The sequence below is a fragment of the Mastigoproctus giganteus genome, chromosome 10, assembly GCF_048544385.1.
Source record: "Mastigoproctus giganteus isolate SK-2022 chromosome 10, ASM4854438v1, whole genome shotgun sequence".
Lineage (NCBI taxonomy): Eukaryota > Metazoa > Arthropoda > Arachnida > Uropygi > Thelyphonidae > Mastigoproctus > Mastigoproctus giganteus.
In genome coordinates this window covers 177070104-177094184 of record NC_143584.1, presented here as the reverse complement: position 1 = coordinate 177094184, position 24081 = coordinate 177070104, and the positions used below count along the sequence as shown (strand labels likewise).

The 24081-nt window shown below is 41.6% G+C and overlaps 1 protein-coding gene across 1 annotated transcript in view; it reads right to left on the bottom strand.

The window, feature by feature from the left end:
* The window catches only part of LOC150079557 (putative sodium-dependent multivitamin transporter), a 62430-nt gene extending 38814 nt beyond the window's left edge, over positions 1 to 23616 (bottom strand). Inside the window, exons 1-2 of the mRNA XM_090383110.1 lie at positions 22903 to 23616; positions 12211 to 12238 (exon numbers count right to left, since the gene is read on the bottom strand). Coding sequence (XP_090239236.1) covers positions 12211 to 12238; positions 22903 to 23616 — 742 coding nt within the window. The remainder of the gene's footprint in view (positions 1 to 12210; positions 12239 to 22902) is intronic.
* Between the last annotated feature and the right edge of the window lie 465 nt (positions 23617 to 24081).

Here is a 24081-nt window from a genome sequence, read left to right as displayed (position 1 = left end):
TCCGTTCCGATATTCCATGTCAGAGACTTGGTAAATTGTAATCTCCTCTTTTCGATCTTTTACGGCTTAAAATCTTTCTACCTCATTGTGTCAAATTCATCTGTTTTCTCTACCGTTCTCCCAACTCCAATAAACACTTGGAGCGCTTTGATTTCCTCTCTTTGCAACTTGACTTTCTCCAGTCCAACTTTCCTAACAGTGAGGTAATTTTCCTTGGTGATATTAGTGTTCACAACTCCAGCTGGATTCCGTTTTTCAGTCACAACGACCCAGCTGGTCGAGATGCTAAAGCGTTTGCAATTACTATTGACCTTACACAGATTGTAAGGTCAATTACAAAGCTCGCAACAATTGTAAAGCAGTTATTAATCAGTCTAAATTAGAGTTTGAACAGGCTAAGAGTAGAAAACTTGCTTCTTGCCCTAATGGTAGCCGAGAATTCTGGTCTCTTGCCAAAGGTATTGGCCGCAACTTTTGCCCATCTCTGTTCCTACCTCTGACCAAACCAGATGGTTCTGTTGTCACTTCAGTCAAGGATAAAGCTGACCTGCTAGCATCCCATTTTACTTCCAATTCATGTATTAATGATCTTGGTAAAACACCTGGCACCATTTCCAACACGTTCCATTCAATGCCTCCTGTGGCCTTCCGTCAAAAGTATGTCAGAAGGATTTTGACGAATCATCGTGCAATGGTGCCCACTATTTATATATTTCCACCGGTTCATTGGTGAGGTAGTGTTCCTGTTTGCGATCCCCATAAGCTGCTGGTGAGGTCTACCGGCAACTCTTAGGAGATCATGTGCACAATGTTGTATTATCCAGGACAGAAACGGGGTCTTCTAAGATGATAATGCGCCGTGTGATCGGACGCGCACTGCGCACGAGTGGTTCGAAGAAAACACAATGAATTTATCACCCATCATAATTGGCTTCCAAATTCGCCTGACCTCAATCCAATTGAACACCTATGCAATATTCTGGAATGGCAAGTGAGGCGCATGGACGTGCAAAAGTCATCTGCTGCGACACACTGCAAAGCTTGCAGCCAACATTTTTGCAGACCTCCAACGGAACTATTCAGACAGCTATTGGAATCCATGCCTAGACGAATAGTGGGCATTGTCCGTGCGAATTGTGGCCCAATACGATATTAGGTAGATTCTCATAATTCAGTAATTACTGAGTACTTATATAATTGTATATTTTGCATAATTGTGCTTTCGAAATGCATTGTTGTCTTTCAGATTTTCTACAGCCTTGCATTTCTATGACTTAGAGTTTTAACTAAGAGTTTTGACAGTTGTTTTGATCCACTCCACACTTCGAGGATTATATATATCGTACTTGGTCGATTTTACAGAGGTCCTGTAGGTGAGCATTCTGGTCTTTTGCCAAAGAGTCAGGATTGACGAGTTGAATTGACGTTCCAGGTGCCGCTATACACTAGACATTGGATACCGACATGCATATCCAGTGGATGAAATCTGATGATTTCTGTAATAAATAAAATCAAGCCAATTATTGTGTTGAAATAATTTATTTTATTAACAATTCAGTTGAATTATGGATTAAAAATACTAAAAACCAGGATTCAATGTGCTTCATTTCAAAAATGAAAATTAAAAACATAATATTAATATATATACAAATGTTTATATATTATATAAACAATATATATATTTTTATTTGTAAATTATATTGAGGTCGATCATGCATTGAATAAAATGAAGAACCAGAAAGGAAAGCCCCAGGTGAAGATGAAGTTACTGTACAGTTGTTAAAATTTAGAGGAAGACACAGAAACTGGAAAGACTCTTCACCAAATGCATGAGGAAAGGCGTGACACCCAAGGAGTGGAACAATGCAGTCACAGTTTTGCTGCATAAGGAAGGAGATAAATCAGAAATTGGAAATTATAGACCAATTAGCTTGTTATCTCACATCTACAAGTTGTTCACAAGGGACATTACTAAGAGATTGGAAACAATTCTTGATGAGAATCAAGGGAAATAGCAATCTGGCTTTAGAACAGGATTCTAGACTATGGATCACCTTCACGTAATTTCACAGCTAATAGAGAATTATTATTGTGGGTTATGAAAAGGAATTCGACTCCCTACAGCATAAGCAATGTTTACTCCCTACTCCCTAATTCGACTCCCTACAGCATAAGCAATGGACATAGACATTTCATACATTATAATTTTGATGGAAATATGAGATAACGCTCCCTTCTTTATTAGACAAGTCAAAGACAGTAGCAAATTTCAAATTGAGAAAGGAGTTCGATAAGGAGAAGAATATCCCCAAAGTTGTTTACTGCTGCCCTTGAGGAGGCTTTCAGATGATTGGACTGGTAGCAGAAAGCAGTCTATATGAATGGAGAGTACCCAAACCATTTACAATTTGCAGATGGCATTGTGGTTATAAGCCACTATCCCAAAGGATTAGAGGAAAATCAGTTATGCACAGTTAGTAAGGATTTTGGAGTAAAGATGAATGTGGTTAAAATAAGGGCTAAAGCGGTCGGCTACTCACTATTAGGTAGTATACCTGATAAAGTGGCCACTCAGCGCAGTTTTCTGTTGTTGTTGTAGTATGCTTTTAGAAGCATCAAAGACTAAGGCCACATTTCTCCCTAAGTAAAATATGCAAATTTCGTGTGTCTCAGTTCGATTTTCTGTTTGTGGAGCGTCAAGCCACAGTTTCCAAGAGAAAACACGATCTACCATCTCCTGAGACCGACTAACTCAGGAAGGTTGTGAAAAAAACAAAACGCATATAAATTATTTACCATCATCGCCGGGACTCGAGCTCAAGTCTTTTCCACCCGATATAGGGACTACTACTATTCCACTCACGAGTACACAGGTTTCTGAAATTAGTGTGCGTATTGTTCGCAACCTTCTCGTCTTGTATGTTTAGGTCCTGCATCCTGAAAACAAACAAAAAAATAATTCCTTCCACCCGCGGTATGGCATCGGAAATACTAGCGGGTATGTTAACCATAGATACAATATTATGAACATTAATTACTTTGATATGTATATATAAAGTAATTTGAAATGATATTGTCACTGTTCAAATTATGCTTCTAAAAGTGTTACCAAAGGAACAGACGGTTTTATACAAAGTTAGTAATTTCTAATATCAAATATTTAATAAAGCATATTTCTATCTAAGGAATATATCTGATATTCCGTTATTTATTATGGAAAAACCACCCGGAAACTTATCAGGATGCAGGTGATGTACTTGGCGAACTTCTTATTTCCAGAAATGCAAAATATCAAATAAATTTTAATGTCTTCCGGTGACACAAGACTCAGAATGACGCCGCGCAAAATGTTTTCTACTATCCTATTATCATGTTCACTGAGTCGGTGATAAGAGGATCGTGACAAGTGGATTCAAGTTGTTTTTCTTCCTGAATAATCTTTATTGTAAATGCTATACACTGAGTGACCCGTTTATTAGTTGAGATCCCAATGTCCAAAAAATCCAGAGCTCTGTAAAAGACAGTGCCAATTATCTGTTCGATACATGAGCAGTTTTAGTGAGAGCACAAGCGTACGGGACAACTGGAAAAGGGATTCGATGAATCCCTTTTGCAGTTGTCCCATGTTGGCAGGAGGACGTGAAATCCACCTGGCTTCAGCAGCAGCATGAATCAATGGACACATCGTGCTATTTTTCAACCCTGCATGCTATTGATGAAAACGTGTTGGGGTGGCACACATTTTAGTCACCTGATAATGGTGTATTAATGATCGAATACCAACAGCAACTTGCAGAACTTTATTGGTAAGCGCACCCCTTTGTTCCTCTCTCCAATTTTGTTTCCCATCTCTGTACAAGCTGAAGCAACTCTACATCCTTTCTAAAATGAGGCCTCCAGAACTGTACGAAGTACTCAAGGCATGGCCTGACCATTGCCTTATAACAGGCCTAGGCAAATGTTGGGCTGAAGGGTCATAATAGGAATTCAAAAAGAAGGCGGGCCGCACGTAAAACACTATTTTGAGATATATATTATTTGTTATCATGAAGAAGAAATATAACATAAAAAAATATTCTCTAAGAACCAAGAACTTTATGAGATGAATGGAACTGTTTTAAATCTTTAACATTTTTTTTAATTTCGGGTGTTAATTTTGTAGTTGAGATTCTTAAAACTGCTTGTAAATGTTCATCGGTGATGCTTGATCGTAAAGAATTTTTATTTAGATTCATGATGGAAAATATTTGTTCACATATGTAGGTTGATCCAAAAATAACCAATATTTTTCGAGAAAAATCTTTACGTTCGTCGAATTTGTCCGAATTAATAGTATTGTAAAATTTACAGATTTCCTCACGACGGTGCAATTCCCTTAAATCGGTATCACGCTGCAGACCTATAATCTGCAGTGTGATATCGATTTAAGGGAATGGCTACCAGATCTCTTGCTGGGCACCTAAATTATTGAACGGTGCAGGAAGACTGGACCTCCTCAGACCACAGAGCTATCACCTTCACGATGCACAGATCGCTTCACCGGGTTCCAACAAACAGCTACAAACTCAATAGAGATGCCGTTGACAAGGCCACCTGGAACAATTTTCAAGAAGCCATAATTAGGAACACGGAGAACCTGTTTTCCAATAACATCCACAACCAAACCCACGATCAACACCAGCGTGCTGTCACTAACGCCATCCTACAAGCAGCGGACCAGTCGATCCGGAGAAGGGCCCCCCAGCCAGGCGCTGTGCCGTGGTGGTCGCAGGAACTTGACCTACTTAGCAGAGATATGAACAGGAAAAGACGTGCCTTCCAAAGAGCCAGACGGTCCTGGCCTCCCCCAGAGGTTGAACCCCTCAGACAACAATACAGGGAGGCCAGGGATACTACACTGCGATGATCAGGCAGCAGAAGAAACTGTCCTGGGAGCATCTGGTTTCCACAGTCGGCAATACAGACCCATGGAGCATCATATATAGAATAACCACAAACAAGTTAGCAAGGGGAGAGGTTACTCCCTCCACCATCACCCCACAAGGCACCATGAACAACAACTGGTATGACACCGTCAACAACATTCTCAATGCCACCTTCAAACCCGTCGAAGAGGACAATACACCTCAACAGCAAAAGCTGTGCCACTCCAACAAAACCTACCAATCGGCCCGAGTGGAACAACCATTCACTCTGCAAGATCTACAAACTGCCGTACAAAAAATAAAAAAAAACCGGGACTGGACATGCTTGAACTAGAACTGGTAAAAAAGGTGGCCGACTATGCCCTGAACGTGCTGTTAGACTTATATAACCACTGTCTTCATCAGGGCTGGTTCCCCTGGGATTGGAAGGTAGCCAGCATAAAATAAATCATAAAGAACCCATCAAAGCAGCCACATATACCAGAGTCATACCGACCTACAGCCCTCCTGTCTGTATTAGCAAAGTACTGGAACAACTTCTTAGACAGAGGCTTGAAGTTCATTACACGGCAGCAAATTTAACAACGGACACACAATTCGGATTCAAAACGGGGAAATCCACTCTGGATGCACTAGAATATATCATGAATGCCGCGTCAAACTGCCAACGAAAGTACCTTCTTCTCATCTCTGTGGACTTTGCGGGGGCGTTTGACACACTCTGGTGGCAGAGCATACTCGCAAGATTAAGAGCTGCCAACCTGCCAACAAACCTATATGGATGCATTCAGAGCTCCTTGAACAATAGAAGGGTCCTAGTGCAGGCTCCCTACTGCAAGGTTAAGCACCAGCTACACAGCGGCTGCCCTCAGGGCTTTGTACTAGGTCCCCTTCTATGGAACTATGTGCTGGATGAGTTCCTCTCCCTGGAATTGGGGGGCTAAGAGAGCGGACTGAAACTCATCACCTTAATATCTCTGCCACCAAAACCCAATCTATCCTACTAAAGGGATATCTAACTCCTACCAGACCATCGCAGATAAAAATCTACAACAGAACGATCAAGTTGGCCACAGATCTCAAGCACCTAGGAGTGATCCTGGACTGAAATTTATCGTTTACACCGCACTTAAAATACATCCAGAAGAAAATGAAAAACTATGCTGCCATTCTTGCCAGGATGACCCGCCGCGACTGGGGACTGAAAAGAAGAACCCTAGGAATACTTTACAAAACAGCCATCATCCATGCGATTGCATATGTTTCTGGTGTCTGGCACCATAAGGCCTCTACGGCAGTAAATCTTCGGCTACTCAACATCATTCACCAACCGATTTTATTCACCGACCGTGCAGCACCGTATCTACTCATGCGCTGAAAGTACTCACTGGAACCGTCCCTCTTGATCTTGAAGTGATTCGCGTAGGCATGTTACAGCAGCTTAGAGGCGTAAATCCAACTACCTTCCAGAATCACACCATAGACCCAGCTGCAAATCAGACAGTGGAGAAGAAAAGACTCCAGATCTATATGCGATCAATATGGCAGCAGCGTTGGACGACCTCCACAAAAGGGGAAGTCACGAGGAGGTTCCTCTCCGATCTACAGCAAATATACCCACAGTATCCGGCATGGCTTTGCCCTGGATTGTACAGCACGTATCTCCTAACAGGACACGGAGCGATCTGCCACAAATTACACCTTCTCGGACTCGAAAACAACCCAATGTGTGCATATGGCTCTGTGGAGACTTGGGGACACCAGATGCATGACTGCGAACTTTATGATGATCTTCGTGTTGAATTAATCATCCAAGTGCGCTTTAATCCCAAAAACTGGGAACACTACCTGCTGGAAGACGAAGCCTCATAAATAGCATTCACCGAGTTTGCCCAGAACCTGTATGCCAGACGATTGACCATTCCTCTGTCTGCAAACCTTCTCAAGCAAAGCTTCTCAGAGACCCCCCCCCAACCAGACGTCAGGTTTGACTGCTTGATCCATCATGCAGGACAAAACTGGAACTCTTCCGAGGTACACGATGCAAGAAAGCGAGCTTATAGAGCATCAGCCATACACGAAACAAACACCCCTCCCCATTTCATCAATCCATTCATTCCAAATGTTTGTCCAGTTCCTCCTTGAATTTTTTAGGTTACAAATTCTTGTTTTTCTGTACTAATAGTGCAGAAAAACAAGACAAGACTTCAAGGAAGCAGAAAAATAACCTTTTTAACAACTTAATCTTAAAATTTAAACACCAACAACATATACAGAGGATACAAAAAATTACAATCATTGCTTTCAGACAAGACTTCAAGCGCGCGCGCGGGCGCGCGCGCACACACACACACACACACACACACACACAAGTTTAATTTTCAGCTTTTCAAGATGAGATAGAACTTTGGAAGGAGAAAAACTTGAAGAATACGGATTTTATTTTGAAGTTTCAGCAACAGTTGGAAACAACAAGAAATTTATGTTTCAGAAAAAAAAAAAAAATTTTTTCTGAAAGATAATGGATTTATTTACTGGATTTCTAGTAATTAAAAACGAAATATCGGTACAGAGTTGAAGTGAATAGAGTCGATATCATCGTTAATGCTGACGTAAAATCACGGACACTTTAATGCTACGACAGGTACTTATATTAACATGAAACCCACTCTGCAGGTAAGAGTAAATCCAGCTGAGGACCCTGGGTGTGCCAATCCCATACTCACCAGATGTGAGCCTCTACGGTTAATATGGCTCTATTTGTTTGCGATGGTGTCGTGAACGGCGACAGTGGTAATTAAAGTACAGGAAATATGTAACGTGGCAGTGATGTTTGCTGTTTCATACTCCTTATTACCATCGAACGCGGTCCAGAAGACATGTTGTCTCTCTCGAGACAGTTGGTTTGCCTTCTTAATGGATGAAAAACTCAAGTTGGTAAAAAATGAAATTAATTACGTTCAGCTGTTCGTTTGGATTATCGGTTTTCTTAAAGGACTTTTTTTCTGACGCCAGCTGATAATTGCGTGGAAGAGGAGGAATCTTTAGTCACGATGAAAATGTTAATTCTTTTTGGAGTGACTGCTTTTTTTTTTTTTTATTCGAACCCCAAACACGAGAGGTATTAGAACCTATAGTACTTAGTACCGTGCTTGGGTTGGAGGTTGAGAAGACGAAAGAAGATATTTGTTGACATTTGACTTGAACTTCTCTAGACTATAATTTTCAGGAAATACGTATGAAGAAAGGTTGTTCCAGAAAACGGCAGTTGAATGAATAAATGAGGAAGACGAAAAGTTGGTTCTGTGGGTTTGAAGTTCGACAGTAAATGGATGTTGGCTGGTGGAGGTACGTATTCGGACTGTTTTGAAAGAGAGAGCGGGAATTATAGAAGCCAATTCAGAAGAACAGTGCCCATGGAAGTATCTGTAGAAGAGGCATGCAGCACAAACAGTACTTCTATGAGACAGCGAGTGGAGAGACTCGGTTAGAGAGGCGTCATTAATTAACCTAACTGCCCTCTTCTGAATGGAATCAAGAAGCCTGAGAGAGGCTTTGGGGGCACCACCCCAGATGTGGGAACAATATTCCATGGCAGGGCGGTTTTGCGATTTATACAGAGTGAGCAGCTGTTTGGAAGAAATGTAACACCGAGAGCGAAAGAGAAAACCAAGTTTTTTTGATGCAGAGGAAGCAATATTTGTAAAGTGCTTGTGCCAAGAGAGTTTAGAAGTCAGGGTAATCCCCAAAAGAGATATATCCTTTTGCCTAGAAATCGGAGTGTCACTAAAGATAAGCATAGGAGCAGAAGAATCCTTTTTGCGAGATATAAAACAAGACTCAGTTTTAGAATGGTTGAAATCAACTAAGTTGTCTTTGCCCCACTGGAGAATTACCTGGAGATCGGCATTTAAGGAATTGGTAGCAGATATTCGAGAAGTTGAAGCCGATTGAGCAGGACAAGGTTTCTTAAAATGGAAAGTGGAATGCAATGTGCTATCGTCGGCAAAACTATGGATAGGATTTCCAGTCAATGGAAGGTCATTAATATACAAGAGGAAAAGAGTGGGGGAAAGAACTGAACCTTGGGGGACACTGGCATTAGTGGAGAAGTTAGAAGACAGAGAGCCATCTACCATCATCCTCAGTGAGCGATCAGAGAAAAAACTGGATAACCAATTACTAAAAACAGTTGGCAAACCATAAGATGGAAGCTTGTTTAGAAGACCTTTATGTCAAACACGATCAAAAGCCTTTGAGATGTCAAGAGCAACTACTTGCGTTTCACCGAACTTTTCCATTGAATTAATCCATAAATGGGAAACATAAGCAAAAATATCACCAGTGGATCTACACTAACGGAATCCATACTGGCGATCGTTGATCACACGGAAGGTTTCTAGGTAGTTTAGGAGTTGGCGGAATTTCTACATAACTTTAGAAAGAGGAGACGTAATTGCAATGGGACGATAATTGGATGGGAGGGATTTGTCACCCTTTTTAGGAACTGGCTGGATATGAGCAAATTTCCAAGCAGAAAGAAAAACACCTTTGGAATAAGAAACTGAAAAAAGGCGGACGGCAAAGAATAGGAGTAAGTTCAGGAGAACAGGTTTTGAGAACAAGTAGAGAAATACCATCGGGACCTGGAGCTTTCTTAGCATCAAGATTCATCAAAATCCTTCTGATATCCTTTTGACGGAAGACCACAGGAGGCATTGAATGTACCGTGTTGGGAATGGTGGGAGGTGTTTTACCAAGATCATTAATACATGAGTTGGAAGAAAAATGGGATGCTAGCAGGTCAGCTTTATCCTTGACTGAAGTGACAACAGAACCATCTGGTTTGGACAGAGGTGGGAGCAGAGATGGGCAAATGTTTTGGCCAATAGCTTTGGCAAGAGACCAGAATGCTCGGCTACCATTAGGGCAAAAGGCAAGTTTTTTACTCTTAGACTGTTCAAACTTAGTTTGGACTCATTAACAACTGCTTTTCAATTGTTGCGAGCTTTGGTGTAGGCAGAAAATGAAACTGAAGAATTGTAAACAAGCCAATTACGATATGCAGCATTTTTCTCTTGGACAGCCTTAGCACATTTATTGGAAAACCACGGTTTATTTAAAGGACGAGATTTTAAAGTGGAGTGTGGGATAAAGGATTCCATTCCTGCAAGAATAATTTCGCTGACACAATCTGAGCAAACGTTGACATCAGAAGTTTTAAAACAGTAATCCGACCAAGGAAAAGAAGAAAAGACGTCTCGCAGGTCATCCCATTTTGCATTCTTGTAATGCCAAACAATACCAGGTTGGGAATAGCCATGAGATAAAGGTTCCATTGGAGAAGGGCCAACTACCAAGTTCTGATCTAAAGTGCCTAAAGGACCTCTCACATCGACCGTGTACTTAGAAGGGTTGTTTGTGAGAAAAACATATAGCGTATTGGCTGTATGGTTAGGATTCTCCGGTATTCTTGTGGGTAAATGAACAATCTGTGCTAGGTCATTAGTAATTGCAAAAGCCTCAGCGTCTCGACCAGCTGGGTCGGTGTGACTAGAAAACGAAAGCCAGCTGGAGTTGTGAACATTAAAATCAAAAAGGAAAATTACCTCACTGTTAGGAAAGTTGGACTGGAGAAAGTCAAGTTGAAAAGAGAGGAAGTCAAAGAGCTCCAAGTGATTAGTGGAGTTGGGAGAACGGTAGAGACAACACATGAATTTGACACAATGAGGTAGAGAGATTTTAAGCCAGAGAAGATCAAAAAGAGGAGATTCCAAATCTCTGACAGGGAATATCAGAACGGACATATGCACAAGTACCACCTTTGAGACGAAAGGAATCATACAGCGAATCAATTGGGCAACTGAGATGAGCAGTAGTTGAATCAACCGATAACTGAGATTTTGTCAAAAAATGTACATGGGGTTTGGCAGACTGCAAGTGGAAATGGACATCGTTGAGATTAGAATTGAGACCACGTATATTTGTGAAATGAATTGGGAAGTGCTTGGGAGGTTTAGATCTTTTCGCAGATCAGCTTCCTCTATTAGTTTGGCAATTCATGGTATATTCAATATTAAGAAAAAGTGGGGGTGGCATGCTGTATGAAGTAATGAAATTTTTGGATATAGCGTACATACTGTAAGAATATACCCAGATCCTCACTACTGGCAGAGTAGAGGTAGCAAGATTATACACTAGCTGATCCGGAAGCTTCCTAGAGAGTTACCAATACGTTCGGTCCGGTGTACTAACTAGCGGCCAGCCTGCGAACACCGTTTTAGAGCTGTACCCTCGAAATGTAAGGAAGATTGGATCTCGCCACGACGTTCATCATAACTTCAAAAGTCATCAATCATACTGCATGATGGAAGAGATGGGGAATTGTTGACCGGAACTTAGCTCTGGAGACTAAACATGGGTTCCACCACTTGAAGCCTCCAATGAGCAAAGTGGTGGTATTTCACCGGTTGATGAGAGTCATCTACCACCTAGTACTGCCTGGTAACATAGAGGGGTGGCGTTCCTCCATGTGGTGTGGGCACCACACCTCGACCCCTGCTTAAGTTGGTTCACACCTGGGTGGTCACCCATCATGTACTTGTGCATGGAGGTTATACCCAGGATTACTAATAGTCCCACCATCGTGAAGGTGCAAGCAGAGGATTTGGCTGTCACAGACCGCAGGCCGGAATTTGCCGAAATTGGGTCCACTTGACTTAAGTGTCACCCGAATATCAGTTCCATCAGCGCTTTAGACTCCTGGGTAGCAAGTACAGCTTGTCTGGCATATCTGAGAGAATGTCTGTGACAACCTCAAGGACCAAGGAAGAATTTAACGCCTCTGGAAGAATATCTGCTGCTAGCAGATATCCGTCGAGAGCCCTTAAAGAAAGCAATAACTTGATTTAAGGGCCATTTCGATACTGTATCAAGATTCGTTTCGGGAGGTCGGTCAAATGAAGAGCAATTTTTTCACTGATTTGGTCTCAGAACAGAATTGTGAAATGAAAAATAAAAAAAAAATAGTTACAAATATCCGACTATTAGAAGTGAAATTTTAAGGAAACAAAGTCGATAAACATTCAATACATACCTGTAGCATTCTTTCAAATATCGATCACGTGACTTTAGCGCACTTAACTCTGTGTGTCTCCAGGGCCGTGTCGGAAGCTTCAGTGGTGTCACGTGGACTGTCATAAGTTGGAATTAGCATTTACTGCTGCGCGTATTGCGTATCACAACCATTAAAAATCAGCCAAATCCCCACTATCAGCCCACTTGCAATGTGGGGAAAATATCCACCGAGCTCCCTGAAATAAAGAAGAAATAAAAAAAAAAGATTAATTATTAATCGTGTTAATAGCTGTTATATGTTTATTTACATATATTGTGACCAGATGACAGAACTATATTAAAGTGCTGAGTGCATTATATTAAACTGCACGAGAACCATAGAAAACTGTTAAACGAAAAAACTATGTTTGTAGTTTAAAGGGGCATCACGTTATCTGTATCTCTATTGTACTCCTGCTTCACAACGAGTTGCCATGTATTGCACTGCCTCGAATAAATAACACTTCACTAAAAGAGAAGACCATGCTTACTTATTCTCGGTGGGCACCCCCCCCCAGACGGCACCGTTTGAAATATGGTATGGGATAAAGCTCTCTGTTATCCTCATACTATCCCTACTAGACTTAGGAAAGCAATGTGACCACCAAGTTGGCGGCTGCCTGGAGTAGGCCTGCCCTTCATGAGTTTTAGGGTCGTCCCCCTCTTACTCACTCCTTTTATTACATGATTAATGAAAATTGCAAAAACAGGAGTAAAAATGTAAAAACGAGAAGATTAAAAAAATTGAAGCCATCATAGTTCCTCCTCTGCGTCTGTATACACTGTAATGAATACATTTTTGAAGGTACTGTATAAATGATGCATTAAAAAATAAATACCGAATTTTTATGAAACCCTGTTTTTTATTATTGTAAAACAAAACCCAATAGCTTTAATTACAGATTAAGATCAACAGAAATACATATAAAATGATCGGTGAAAAAAATTTACTGTTTATCTACAAAGAAAGAAAGCCAACTAGGTAGAAAGCAATCTTTATTCGCATTAACAAAAATTCAAGCCTTAAGTAAATGAATAATATCTATAAATAATAAGATTCGAATTAAAATAAGTGTGTACATAAAACCTCAGTAAAAATAATAAATATAAACATGACATGCAGATATAAATGAATAAAAATAAATAAATAATAAAATATACAGAAATATAAAGATACACCGCAGTAAAAATTTACACATAAATATATATAACAGTTTAAAGTAACTTAAAAACAAAATAGTTCACTTACTTCTTTTTCCAGTTATCTACTTATTTATAAGTAGATTTGAACTAAACGAAATATAAGAATTGGTGCCGTTAGGGAACAGAGGGCATTTACTGTAGTGGGGAGGGGGGAAAGTGAATGAAAGAAATTTATTTACCTTACCAAATGTGAAATGTGGGCGTTGTGTAGTGAGGAGGAAAGGCAGTAAGGTTGTTTTTGTCTCCGCATCAGCAACTTCTACCACTCTCTTTTTCTTTTCCTCCTCTTTTAAATCAGCAGCATCTCCTTTTTTCTTCCACTACCCCTTCTCATTGGATGCTCTAAGTCCAGGGTCTTATCCTTGATTTTCCGAATATCCCGTGATGGATAAAGAATCCATTGCCTCATCTTTCAAGCATTTTCACGACCATCGAACCATGGGTATGTCATGGCTTTTGTATGGCCACCAAGGTGGCTCCGCAGTCACATGTACTGCTTTTGACCATTTTGGGCAAGCGGGAATGTTACTCAATACCAAAAACACTTAGAGAGCTCAAAGTATTTGCTGCACACGTGGGAAACGATTTTTCCCCTCTCTGGTGTCATCCCATACTCGTGGAGCCCTTGAATGTTTATGAGGGAAGATAGTTTTTTTTTTTTTTAACCCTTTGCTGACTTTACAACGGAAGTCAGTCGCTGTCATGTGCATGCTGGCCTAAGGTTATGTGGCATGTACATCTACATGGTGTCTTCTACGCTAGTTTCGAGTGACTGGGCTTTTCCTAAGCTTTCTTTTAATATTGTAACTCTGATTTTGAATAATAATGCTTGATTCTGCTGGTTTCCGTCTTTGTCTATGGAATTAACAGTTTGTTAATTAAAATAAACGTTTCCGCTTAATAATAAAGATGTGAGTAATAAAAGAAACCAGAATAATATTGGTTTTGTCAATTAATAAAGGTTTAATTTATTCAAAAGGGAAAGGTGGGAACTACACCACTCGTAACATAACTTGAAAAATAAATTTAAGTTATTGATTGTTTTACCTCTTGTTTGTGAAAGCGATTGTCAGGCTTCATAAAAATCTTGTTGAAGCCATCTGTTAATTTATAGTGGGTTTCAAAACGCTCATGATATGTAGTCAAAATATATTTCAGCGAAACATAAATGGGCTTTCCTCTCAAATATTTTAAGTAAATTATATTTATAAAATAAATTAATTATTCGCTATACGCCTGTCCTTGAATCTTATTCGTCCTCTGGAATTGAAGAGTGTACTTTGGTGAGGAGTCATTGCTTAGCGAAGCAGTTTTTTTTATTTCATTGGAATTTACAGAAAAATAAAAAAAATGAGTCACTTTTGGAGAGCAAACTATTAAAGTAACGGAAGCTCCACCTGTTGAAACTTTCAATAAATGAAAGCCAAACAGAGTGCATGACTTTCATCACCCGGTGAGATACCACCACTTTGCTTATTGGAGTCTTGAAGTGGTGAAACCCATGTTTAGTCTCTAGAGCAAAGTTTCCGGCATCCCCCTCCGCCTATACTTCTCCTTCAACCCATACACGGTACTAAGTACTATAGGTTTTGATACCTTTCGTGTTTGGGATTTTCATAAAAAAAAAAAAAAAAAAAAAACTACATTTAACCACATTGAATGACTCCACGGCTGAAAGTTTAAGTCACAGAACCTTGCCCTAGCAATGCTGTGTACGGGGCCAACAGCAACAAATCAGTAACTTGAAAAACCAGCAGATGGTCCTTTCGAAAGTGTCGTAATTAAAACTGCATAAGTAGAGAGTGAAGACGAACCAAAAAAATGAAAGACACTCATCTGATTCAAAGTGGCAGTTACCTGAAACAAGATGGCTTGCAGAAACCAGGTGTTAACGGGGAAATAAACAAGACAGGTGTTTAAAACAAATGGAGAGAGAGCGGTCTGCCTCAATTAAGTTACTAATCTTGTTTCCTTGCAAATTCAAAGTGACTTTTATAGAATCTGACGCGGTACATCCGGCCTGTGTGGTGAGTAGTGCGCGTGCGCGCCTGCATACAGGTGTCTTAATTTTGTGCTCTTCAAAAGTATGCTTTTAACAAGTATCTAACTTAAGGAGTTTCCATTTCTTGGAGTTCAAGTGTTTCACCTACTCGCTGTGACTACTCTGGGCAACTTACAGGGATTCTCTTGGACGATTTCAGGTAATTTTATTCATTTTTCGAATTTCAGTAATACAGACAAAGAGCTTTCTTCTGCTTTCAACTGGCTGGTCAAAGTCAGCAGTTAGCGTCTTCCGGCCTACATACACTGTGTTATGCTTTCAAACGTTTCAAGCCCTAGAGCTATGTTTGACAAGCTAAAGGTCACGGTTAATTACTGACTGTCACTACGAATCGCATCGGAAGGGCTGCTTGGCATATTCTGTTCTTCTGTTTTCTTTTCCACAAGACTATGGAGAAATTGTTAATCTGTACAAGTTGTAGCATCCAAGTGGACTATGCACTTCAATGTACATCCTGTCATGCCCATTATTGCGGATCCTGTTCTCCCTACCGAATCTGAAAAAACTCGCTAAAAAAGTAAAAAAATTCTGGAAATGTGAGTTATGTAAGGGTGGCGATCAGTCTAAGGACTCAATAAATGATGACTCATTAGATGATGCCGAGTTAACATGCCCTCCGTCGTTAACATGGAATGGCACGCGGAGCGCGAGCAGTGACGAAGGATTAACACAGATTTCTACAGCTGTCAAACAACTCTCAAACGAGTTCCGCAACTTCCAGAAAGATCATTTAAATAGAGCCGATCTTATGGCTAATAAACTAATTGAACTTTTGGAGTTGACAAAACAGGGGTCTCATAATGGGAAGCCACTGACAAACAACCTCGATGATAGCACTCAGTTCCTGCAATCTGAGAAAAAAATAATTGAAACTGAAAAAAAGTGCAATTGTGAAGTTTATTCAGATTTTGTTACTAATCCTGAGCAAGGAAACGTTCTTATTAAAGCTCAATTACAAGAGCTGAAAGACTATATCACGGTACTGCACAGGGAAAATAAGGAGATCAAACTTATCCTCCTAGATATATTTAACAAAATCGAACTAAGGAATCTTGATGACCCAGCTAAACTGACGAACTTACTTAATTCAACTGAGCTTATCCGATTCTATAAGAACTATGCCCAATCCAGCTTAATTGCAATCTGCCCTCATTGCGCACGCAATCTTGCTGACAAAGTACAAAGTACAAAGTATGTTGAGGGTCAAACGGCACCAGGAATTTCTCCCATCTCCGCGAGTGTTCGCTGTATCGAGGGACAGTACTCTGTCAAGACCAGAGATTTAAAAGTGTGTGGATCATGTGTTGTGTAGTATGTTGTGCCCATTGTTCTTCTGGCCTATTGGCCGTCGAGCCCCTGATGAGAACCGACGTTGTCCGTACTATGCCAACGAGGAGGCTGGCCAGGTGTACCTTGAAATTTATTATACTCTGGCAGGTCCCGCCGCCTAATTTCCTGGGATTTCAGCGGCTGGGTCCTATAGGAAAAAAAAAAAAAAAAAAAAAAAAAGGATAGATAATCGCGGTGGTATAATTGCAAAATCGCTATTAAGCTAGTATGTGGGGTTTGTTCCCCGAAATTACCATGGGATTGTACGCTAAAATGACAAGTTCTAGAGGCCTATTGGGGCGGGCAATAATTTTGGTGCTAATTTAAATTTTGATGCGTGGGGCTTTCGCGGTGTATAGTCAAAGAGAAGGGTAGGGAGACTGAAAGCTGGGGGGGAGAAAGAGAAGTAAGGGGCCGATAGGGTAGATGGCCCCTGAAGTCAGTGGGGCATGCCCATGCCCCACCAGAGGGAAAGGGGGATGGCAGGAGGAGGAGAAGACAGCGAGCCATCTCCCCCCCCCCCCTGCCAAGGAATAGGAGTGAAAGCAGGCTGGTCAAGGTTGCCAGCCCAGATCGCCATATGGCCAGTGTTGCCAACTCTTAATAATATTTCCCGCTAGCCGCATACTCAAAATCCGCTATTTTTAGCACTTGACCCGCCAAATTTTTAAAATTTTCATTTGTTTGTACTTTGTAGTGAATAAAAACAAACAAACAAATAGTATATATAAATAGTTATTTATTTTCTGTTTTTAATATAAAATCAATATCTAAAAATCTAAATTAATTTCGAAATTCAATACCTCCTCATCATATGTTTCTTGTGTGCCTATTTTGCGAAGCACTTCTTCAGGTAAAACATAATTTTTACAACACTTTTCAACTCTTTTGAGCCCGTATCGTACTGATAAGATTGCATTAACCGTGCCAACACTCATTCTGTTGCGTGTTTTGTTATTTACTAGATTTATGTTGCTGAATATTCTTTCCACATCTGCATTGGATAATGGCAAAATTAAAATACCCAATGCAAATTCGCTAATTTCTTTAAATGGATTTTTACCGCTTGCATCTCGATATTTCGAAACTTCTGACCAAAACTTCATTGTATTGTTGATGTTTTCCCATTTACCGAGAGTAATGTTTATATACTATTGCTCAATTTTTTCAATTTCTACTTCAGACAATTTTAAATTTTGTAATAAATTTATCAGTGGTTCTTTTTGTTTCTTTAATATATTGTTAACTGAGATTAATGACATTTTTTCTAATTCTTTTATGTTGTCCGGAAGGCGTTGTTTTAATTGTGGATACAAATCAATCAAGAAATTACGGCATCTCTCTCTTATTGCCATTTCATCCGTTGTTGTTGTGATAAGTTTATTCATTATTAATTCATTTATTTTTCTTTCATTATTTGGTAAAAACATTTTATTGGCAATCATCGACAATAGCATGTTTAAATCATGTAGTAATAATGTAGGATCGGCAGTATTTGATTCAAAAGATTTGTTTACTCTTTGTACTTCAGATAAGATAGGTTTTAAAATAAAAGATACGCTAAATTACTTTCATCTTTGAACATTGAATAAAGAAGTTCTGCAGTATAACATTTGTCAGTCAAACGAGTTATTTCAAAATGGGCTTTTAATTCAATATACTGTTCTAAAATTCTTCAATGGATAACCACCTTGTTTGACACGAATGAACTATCTTTTTCGGATCTGCACCATCGTTTATGGCACTGTATAAATATTTGAATTGATTTTGTCGGCTGGTGGATTTACTAAACGCACGATTTTGCATTGCACGAGGGTTTCTAGGAATACAACTATCGTGCTATACGAGGACTGACTATACTAAGATATTATTACACTGTGGTTATTAGAAATAATTATTACTTATTACTCTTATTGCTCTGTGGTTATTAGAAACGTTGAAAGAGATGTCGGTAATTCGGATCGCATTTCTTGGAAGCCAAACAAATACGACGAAGAAAAATTATCCAATGCCATTCCTTCGCTGTTTCAAAAAAAGGCGTCATTAGAATTTTTTCCACATTTTTAGATTTGATTCAACAATTTAAAACTATGACCCAATGATCAGGTCGTTTGACCGCGAGCGTAACTACGTAAAATTGTTGGGGTTCTCCTCAGGGAAATCCAGAATAATATAAAACCGATTCTTCGCTTTATAAAAAAAAAACTATGAAATATGATATCCCTACTATTTCAATTATGAATTATTTTTATTGTTAATTAAATAATTAATCGAACAATTAATTTAATATTTCTTAAATGAATATTTCTTAATATAAATGTTACATTGCAAAATACATAAAATGCTAAACATTTATACTCTTCCCGCTAAAAAATCCGCTATCCGCTATTTCATATTTTTATCCGCTAAACCTGAAGCAATTCCGCTAAATCTAGCGGGAAAACCGCTAAAATGGCAACACTGCATATGGCTAGGTGGCAGCAATGTGCTGCACTCATTTCTCTGAGCCCTTGCATGGTAGTATCTGGGAAGGTTTCCGTGGTTGTGTAGACATTCTGCTGGCCTGCACGGCATGGTTGTTTACTGCAGTGGTTGAGGCTGTGGGAGCGTCCTTCTCCTTGTGAAGAGGTCCTGGGCCAGCTGCGCGAATGCCTTGTATGTGTCAACTTCAGTTATGGCGAGGTCTTCTTGATTACGGAGGTTAAGCTGTGTTCTAGTAATGAACCTGCAATAGAGGTCCTCATATAGTGGGCAACTGTACATTAGGTGCTCCCACGTTTCACGTTCACCACAGAGGCAGAGCGGTGTATCACTCAGTCCAAATCCTTGTAGTTTGTCTCTAATGGCCCCGTGTCCCGTCAACAGGTAGGTGGTGTAGAGTCCTGGTGAGAGCCACGGTGGATAATTCGGGTATACCAGCCGTATGTTGGGTAGAAATTTTCTAGTTATTGCACCTTTGCTGGAGGTCTCCCAGCGGGCCTGCCAAGTTTGTTGGAGGTAAGCGGAGAGACGGCTCCTTTCTACTTTGGGATCATTTGACAGATCTATGGTGTAGTCGAGGCATGTTGCCGTTCTGCCTTTGGTCAGTTGATAGAGTAGCCCATGCTTAACAATCTCCAGGTCCAGAGGGAGGGATCCGGTTAGAGCCTGGAGTGCGTGGGTACTTACAGTGTTACATGCTCTCGAGATGGTTAAGAGTATGTGTCGCTGTGTAGTCTCCAATTTTTTCCGGTTCACTGCAGTGGTAGCCTTGCGATACCATATTCCAGAAGCATATGTAATCGCTGGCAGGAAAATAGCTTTATAGTAGAGGCTGAGGGTTTTCCGCCTCAAACCCCATTCCTTGCGACTCCAAGGTGCTTTAATTCGGTGGTAAGCTTGATTGTGTTACCTTGTATCTTGATTTGAGGGGGTCGTCTGGTGTCTAGGGCTCCTTTTAATAATATAGATCTTGTCTTCGAGGATGAGATCTTCAAGTTATTATTGTTAGCCCAGTCCTCTAGAGTTTCTATTGCTCTGTTGGCGGTGTTCTCCAGTTGCGCCCTAGATCCCCCAGGCAGCATCAGAACCACATCATCCGCATAGGCTAGGGGAACGACGTCGCCGAGTTCCAGGTTCAAAAAGCCATCTAGAACCAAGTTCCATAGGAGTGGGCCCAGGATTGAGCCCTGTGGGCATCCTCTGAATACTTCTCTTGTTACTGAACAATATGGTGCTCTGACTGTCACGAACCTATTCGACAGGTAGGATTTGATGACTTGATACAGATTTGATGGTAGGTTGGCTTTCCGGAGTCGGGCCAGGACGCTTGGCCACCATAAAGTGTCAAACGCCCCAGCAAAGTCTATTGCTATGACCAGAAAGTATTTCTGATCTGAGGTAGTTGCAGCATTTGTAATATTTTCCAGGACATCCAAGGTTGAGCATCCCTTCCTAAATCCATATTGTCGGGGTGACTGCAAGCCGGCTGCAGTGTAGTGGATCCCTATTCTGTTTCTTAATAAGTGCTCAAAGAGCTTGCTCAGGACTGATAACAGTGCTATGGGTCTGTATGACCCCGGAAGGTCCAGTTGTTTGTTGGGACTTTTGGGAATGAGGCACAAGTTTGCAGTTTTCCAGGCCTGGGGGAACAGGCCTTCTTTGAGGCAGTGGTTGTATAGATTAAGAAGCACCTCTGGAATGGTTTCGACGGCTTTCTTGACAATCTCTGGCTCCAAGAGATCAGAACCAGGAGACTTCTTGTTTCTAATCCTCATGGCAGCTGTTTCCAGTTCAAGTTTGGTGAAAGGTTCTTCTGTTGCAGTCGTGTAGTAGGTTTCATTGTCTGCACAGAGGGTTATCTGCTCTGGGGTAGAGGGGGAAAGATGGTCTTGAAACATGGTATCCATGATGTTAATAATTGTTTCCTGCCAGGTCCGGGTATAAGTACCCTGCCGTGTCCTCGTCGCTGGTATGGTCTCACCCCTGGGGAGTTTGTTTGTGGTTACTCTGTATACCACACCCCAGGGGTTATCATTCCCAGTGGTAGAAACAAGGTGTTCCCAACTGCGCATCTTACGCTGGCGTATGGTTGCCGTGTATAGGTTCCTTGCATCTCGGAAGTTCTGTCTCAGTGCCTCCACTTCCGCTGCCGGCTGGGAGCGCCTTGCCCGCTGGAAGAGTTTCCTTCTCCTGTGCACCTCCTGCCTAAGCGTCTGTAGCTCTGGAGACCACCAGGGTACAGCCCCCGGGGTTGGGTTTTTCTTTTTGATAGAGGTGTTGGCAGCTTCAGTGATGAGACCAGCGACCGTCATCTGGTGCTGATCCGGGCTGAGTCCAATGATGTTCAACGATTGGGCTGCTGTGGTCAGTGTGGCTTGGAAGAGTGGCCAATCCGCCTTCTCTATGGCATATCTTGGCTGGCTGTGCCTGCTTCACTGCTTGGTGTCGACTAAGGGAGCGCTGGAGCTCAAACGTGATGGCCCTGTGGTCCGACGTGGTCCAGCTTTCTTGGACGGTCCACGATGTTAGGTGGCCAGCGAGGGATCTGGTAGCCAGAGAGACATCGATTGTGGCCTCCCCCATCGAACTAGAGAACGTTGCCAGATTGTTTGGCCGGTTGAGGACTGTGTACGGACTATTTGCTAAGTAGTCTTCAAGTTGTTGCCCGTTCTGTACTCCACGTCTATCCGTGGTCTCGCTGTACCACGCTGGGGACCTGCAATTCACATCCGCTCCCACGACAATTTTACTGTTTGGGAAGTCTGTCTGGAGGCTCCTCAGATATCTGGTTACTGGTAGTATATCTTCACCTGGGTGACAGTATAGCGATACCGCATAAAATTCACCCAGGGGCGTGATAATATGGGCACATGCAGCCCAGGATGTGCAGTAGTTGGTTAGTTTTGTTGCTGTTATATTTGGATTCCGAATCAATATGCAGGCCCAGGGTGTTTCTCTGTTATCCTGCACTATCTTATAGGCCAGGGGTAACCCCTGACCTCCTTGCGATATGCATATGGCTCCTGGATGAGGAATATGTCGAGATTTGCCTCGTTCGCCTTCTTTGTGAGCTGCGCCGCTACTATTTTGGACCGTTGTGCGTTCAGTTGTATGAATTTAACCCTGTTGATGTTATAGGATTTAGGGCGTGTGGCCATAATCTAGTCTCATTTGGAAAGTGCTCTTTGCTTTACAGTACACTGGACATTCGTTATCCCTAACTGAGTGCTCTGCTGGTAGTTTATGGAATTTGCAATTTACGCAGGTCGGCGGCTTGTCTTTATTCGGACACGTGTTGAAGTCGTGACCACGTTCTGCACAGTGGCCACAGGTGGGTTGGGTTTGGGCACAGGTATGAGTGGTATGCCCAAACCGGCAACATCTGAAACACTTAGGGACAGCAACGTGTTCCCTAAAGCGGTGACTGCCCCAGTTTATAAACACTCTGTCGGTCTGGCTAAGCGTGACCCAGGCCGCTGGTGACAACTCGACGACCCAGTGGTAAGCATTTCCTGTTCTGGCTTTCGTCTTGAACTTGGGAATAATCAAGTTGGCGGGTTCTTCTTCCGGATGTGCGTGCTGGAGGTTTCTGTAATACAGTTCCTCCTGGAGAGCAGTTGGTGTCAGATCATTGTCGAGGTTATATATTCTGATGCTAGGTCCTTTGCGTCTAGGGTGTAGGGCTTCAAGTCCGAGTGTTTGAATCTTCTCATTTTGTAGGATTTTTGTTGCGTCCTCTTTTGTTTGAGTCTCGATGATAATCCCTACGTTTCGGGTCTTCCTTACCGATTTTATTTTGGTATCTCTGAAGTCGTCTGCCAACTTTGTGACAACTAGATTTTTGACCTGTTCGCTGCTACTGTTTTCGTCTGTGGAGGTCGGGCGCAGTATTACCAAATGTGGTGTTGGCAGGAGGGTCCTGCGTTTCATCGCTGTAGTCGCAGTTGCAGTTGGGTCAGCAGTCGGTCGGGTCCTCAGCGCTTGCGCATACGAGGGAGTGCGCTGTGGCATTGGGTCTGCTCCCACGGATTGGAAGGCCTCCAGTTTCGCTTTAGCTGTTTCGCACTCTAGGTTGGTTTGTAGTAGGACTGTCTCCAGCTTTGTCCAGATGGACACTATTTTTCTTCGAAGTCCAGTAGTTATTCTGTTGCTGGTATCTTTCAGGAGGTTCTCTAACGTTGTTCTGAGGGCGAGGGTCTTTTCCAGTACCGTCCCCTCTGGGAGAGTCGGATCTAGCGACTCGCTATTTTCGTCCTGCTTTACATTGTCGGTATTTTCTGCTTGAGAGCAGAGGATGTTCTGACTTCCTCTTGATCCTTGCTGGCTTCTTGTCTCTCTGTCGCTCTGTTCGACGACCTGTTTTTTATTATTTTTCCGCTTGGGTGCGGAGTTCGTTTCCTCTGTATACTCAAACTGCACAGTTTCCAATAAAGTACTGCCTGCTGTTTCCTGCGGAGCAGTGTTTATTTGGGCGGTGTTGCTGTCAGTATCTTGTGGCATCTTGAACCAAAATTCGGATTACCGAGCTATTCCAGATAAACGAATGTAATGCGTATCGTTGTGGAAAGTGATTCACAAGATTGCAAATAGCGTTGACTACAAGTTCGTAGCACAAGTCCAAGCCGAGATATGGCGTGTCAAAGTTTCAGCTAACCCCCGCAGATCACTGAGGAGCGGGGGGGGGGAGAACACCAGGGAGCTGGGACTACCTTTAGTAGGTTTTGGGTCAACAAGTACAACGGTGGTGTTATTTCTGTCTATGGTGCATGGTTATCAATCGCGTCTTTAACATTTTAGGTTCCACGTGGGGTGGGTGGTGGGGGAAGCACATTAGAAATTTAGAAATCATTCTATTAACTAATGTAATAATTAACTGGAATATACGAATGCTTAAAATTCAGATTAAACATATTTTCCTTAGCAGACACTACAGGTTCTAGTTCTCATAAGCTTTCTGTTAAATTG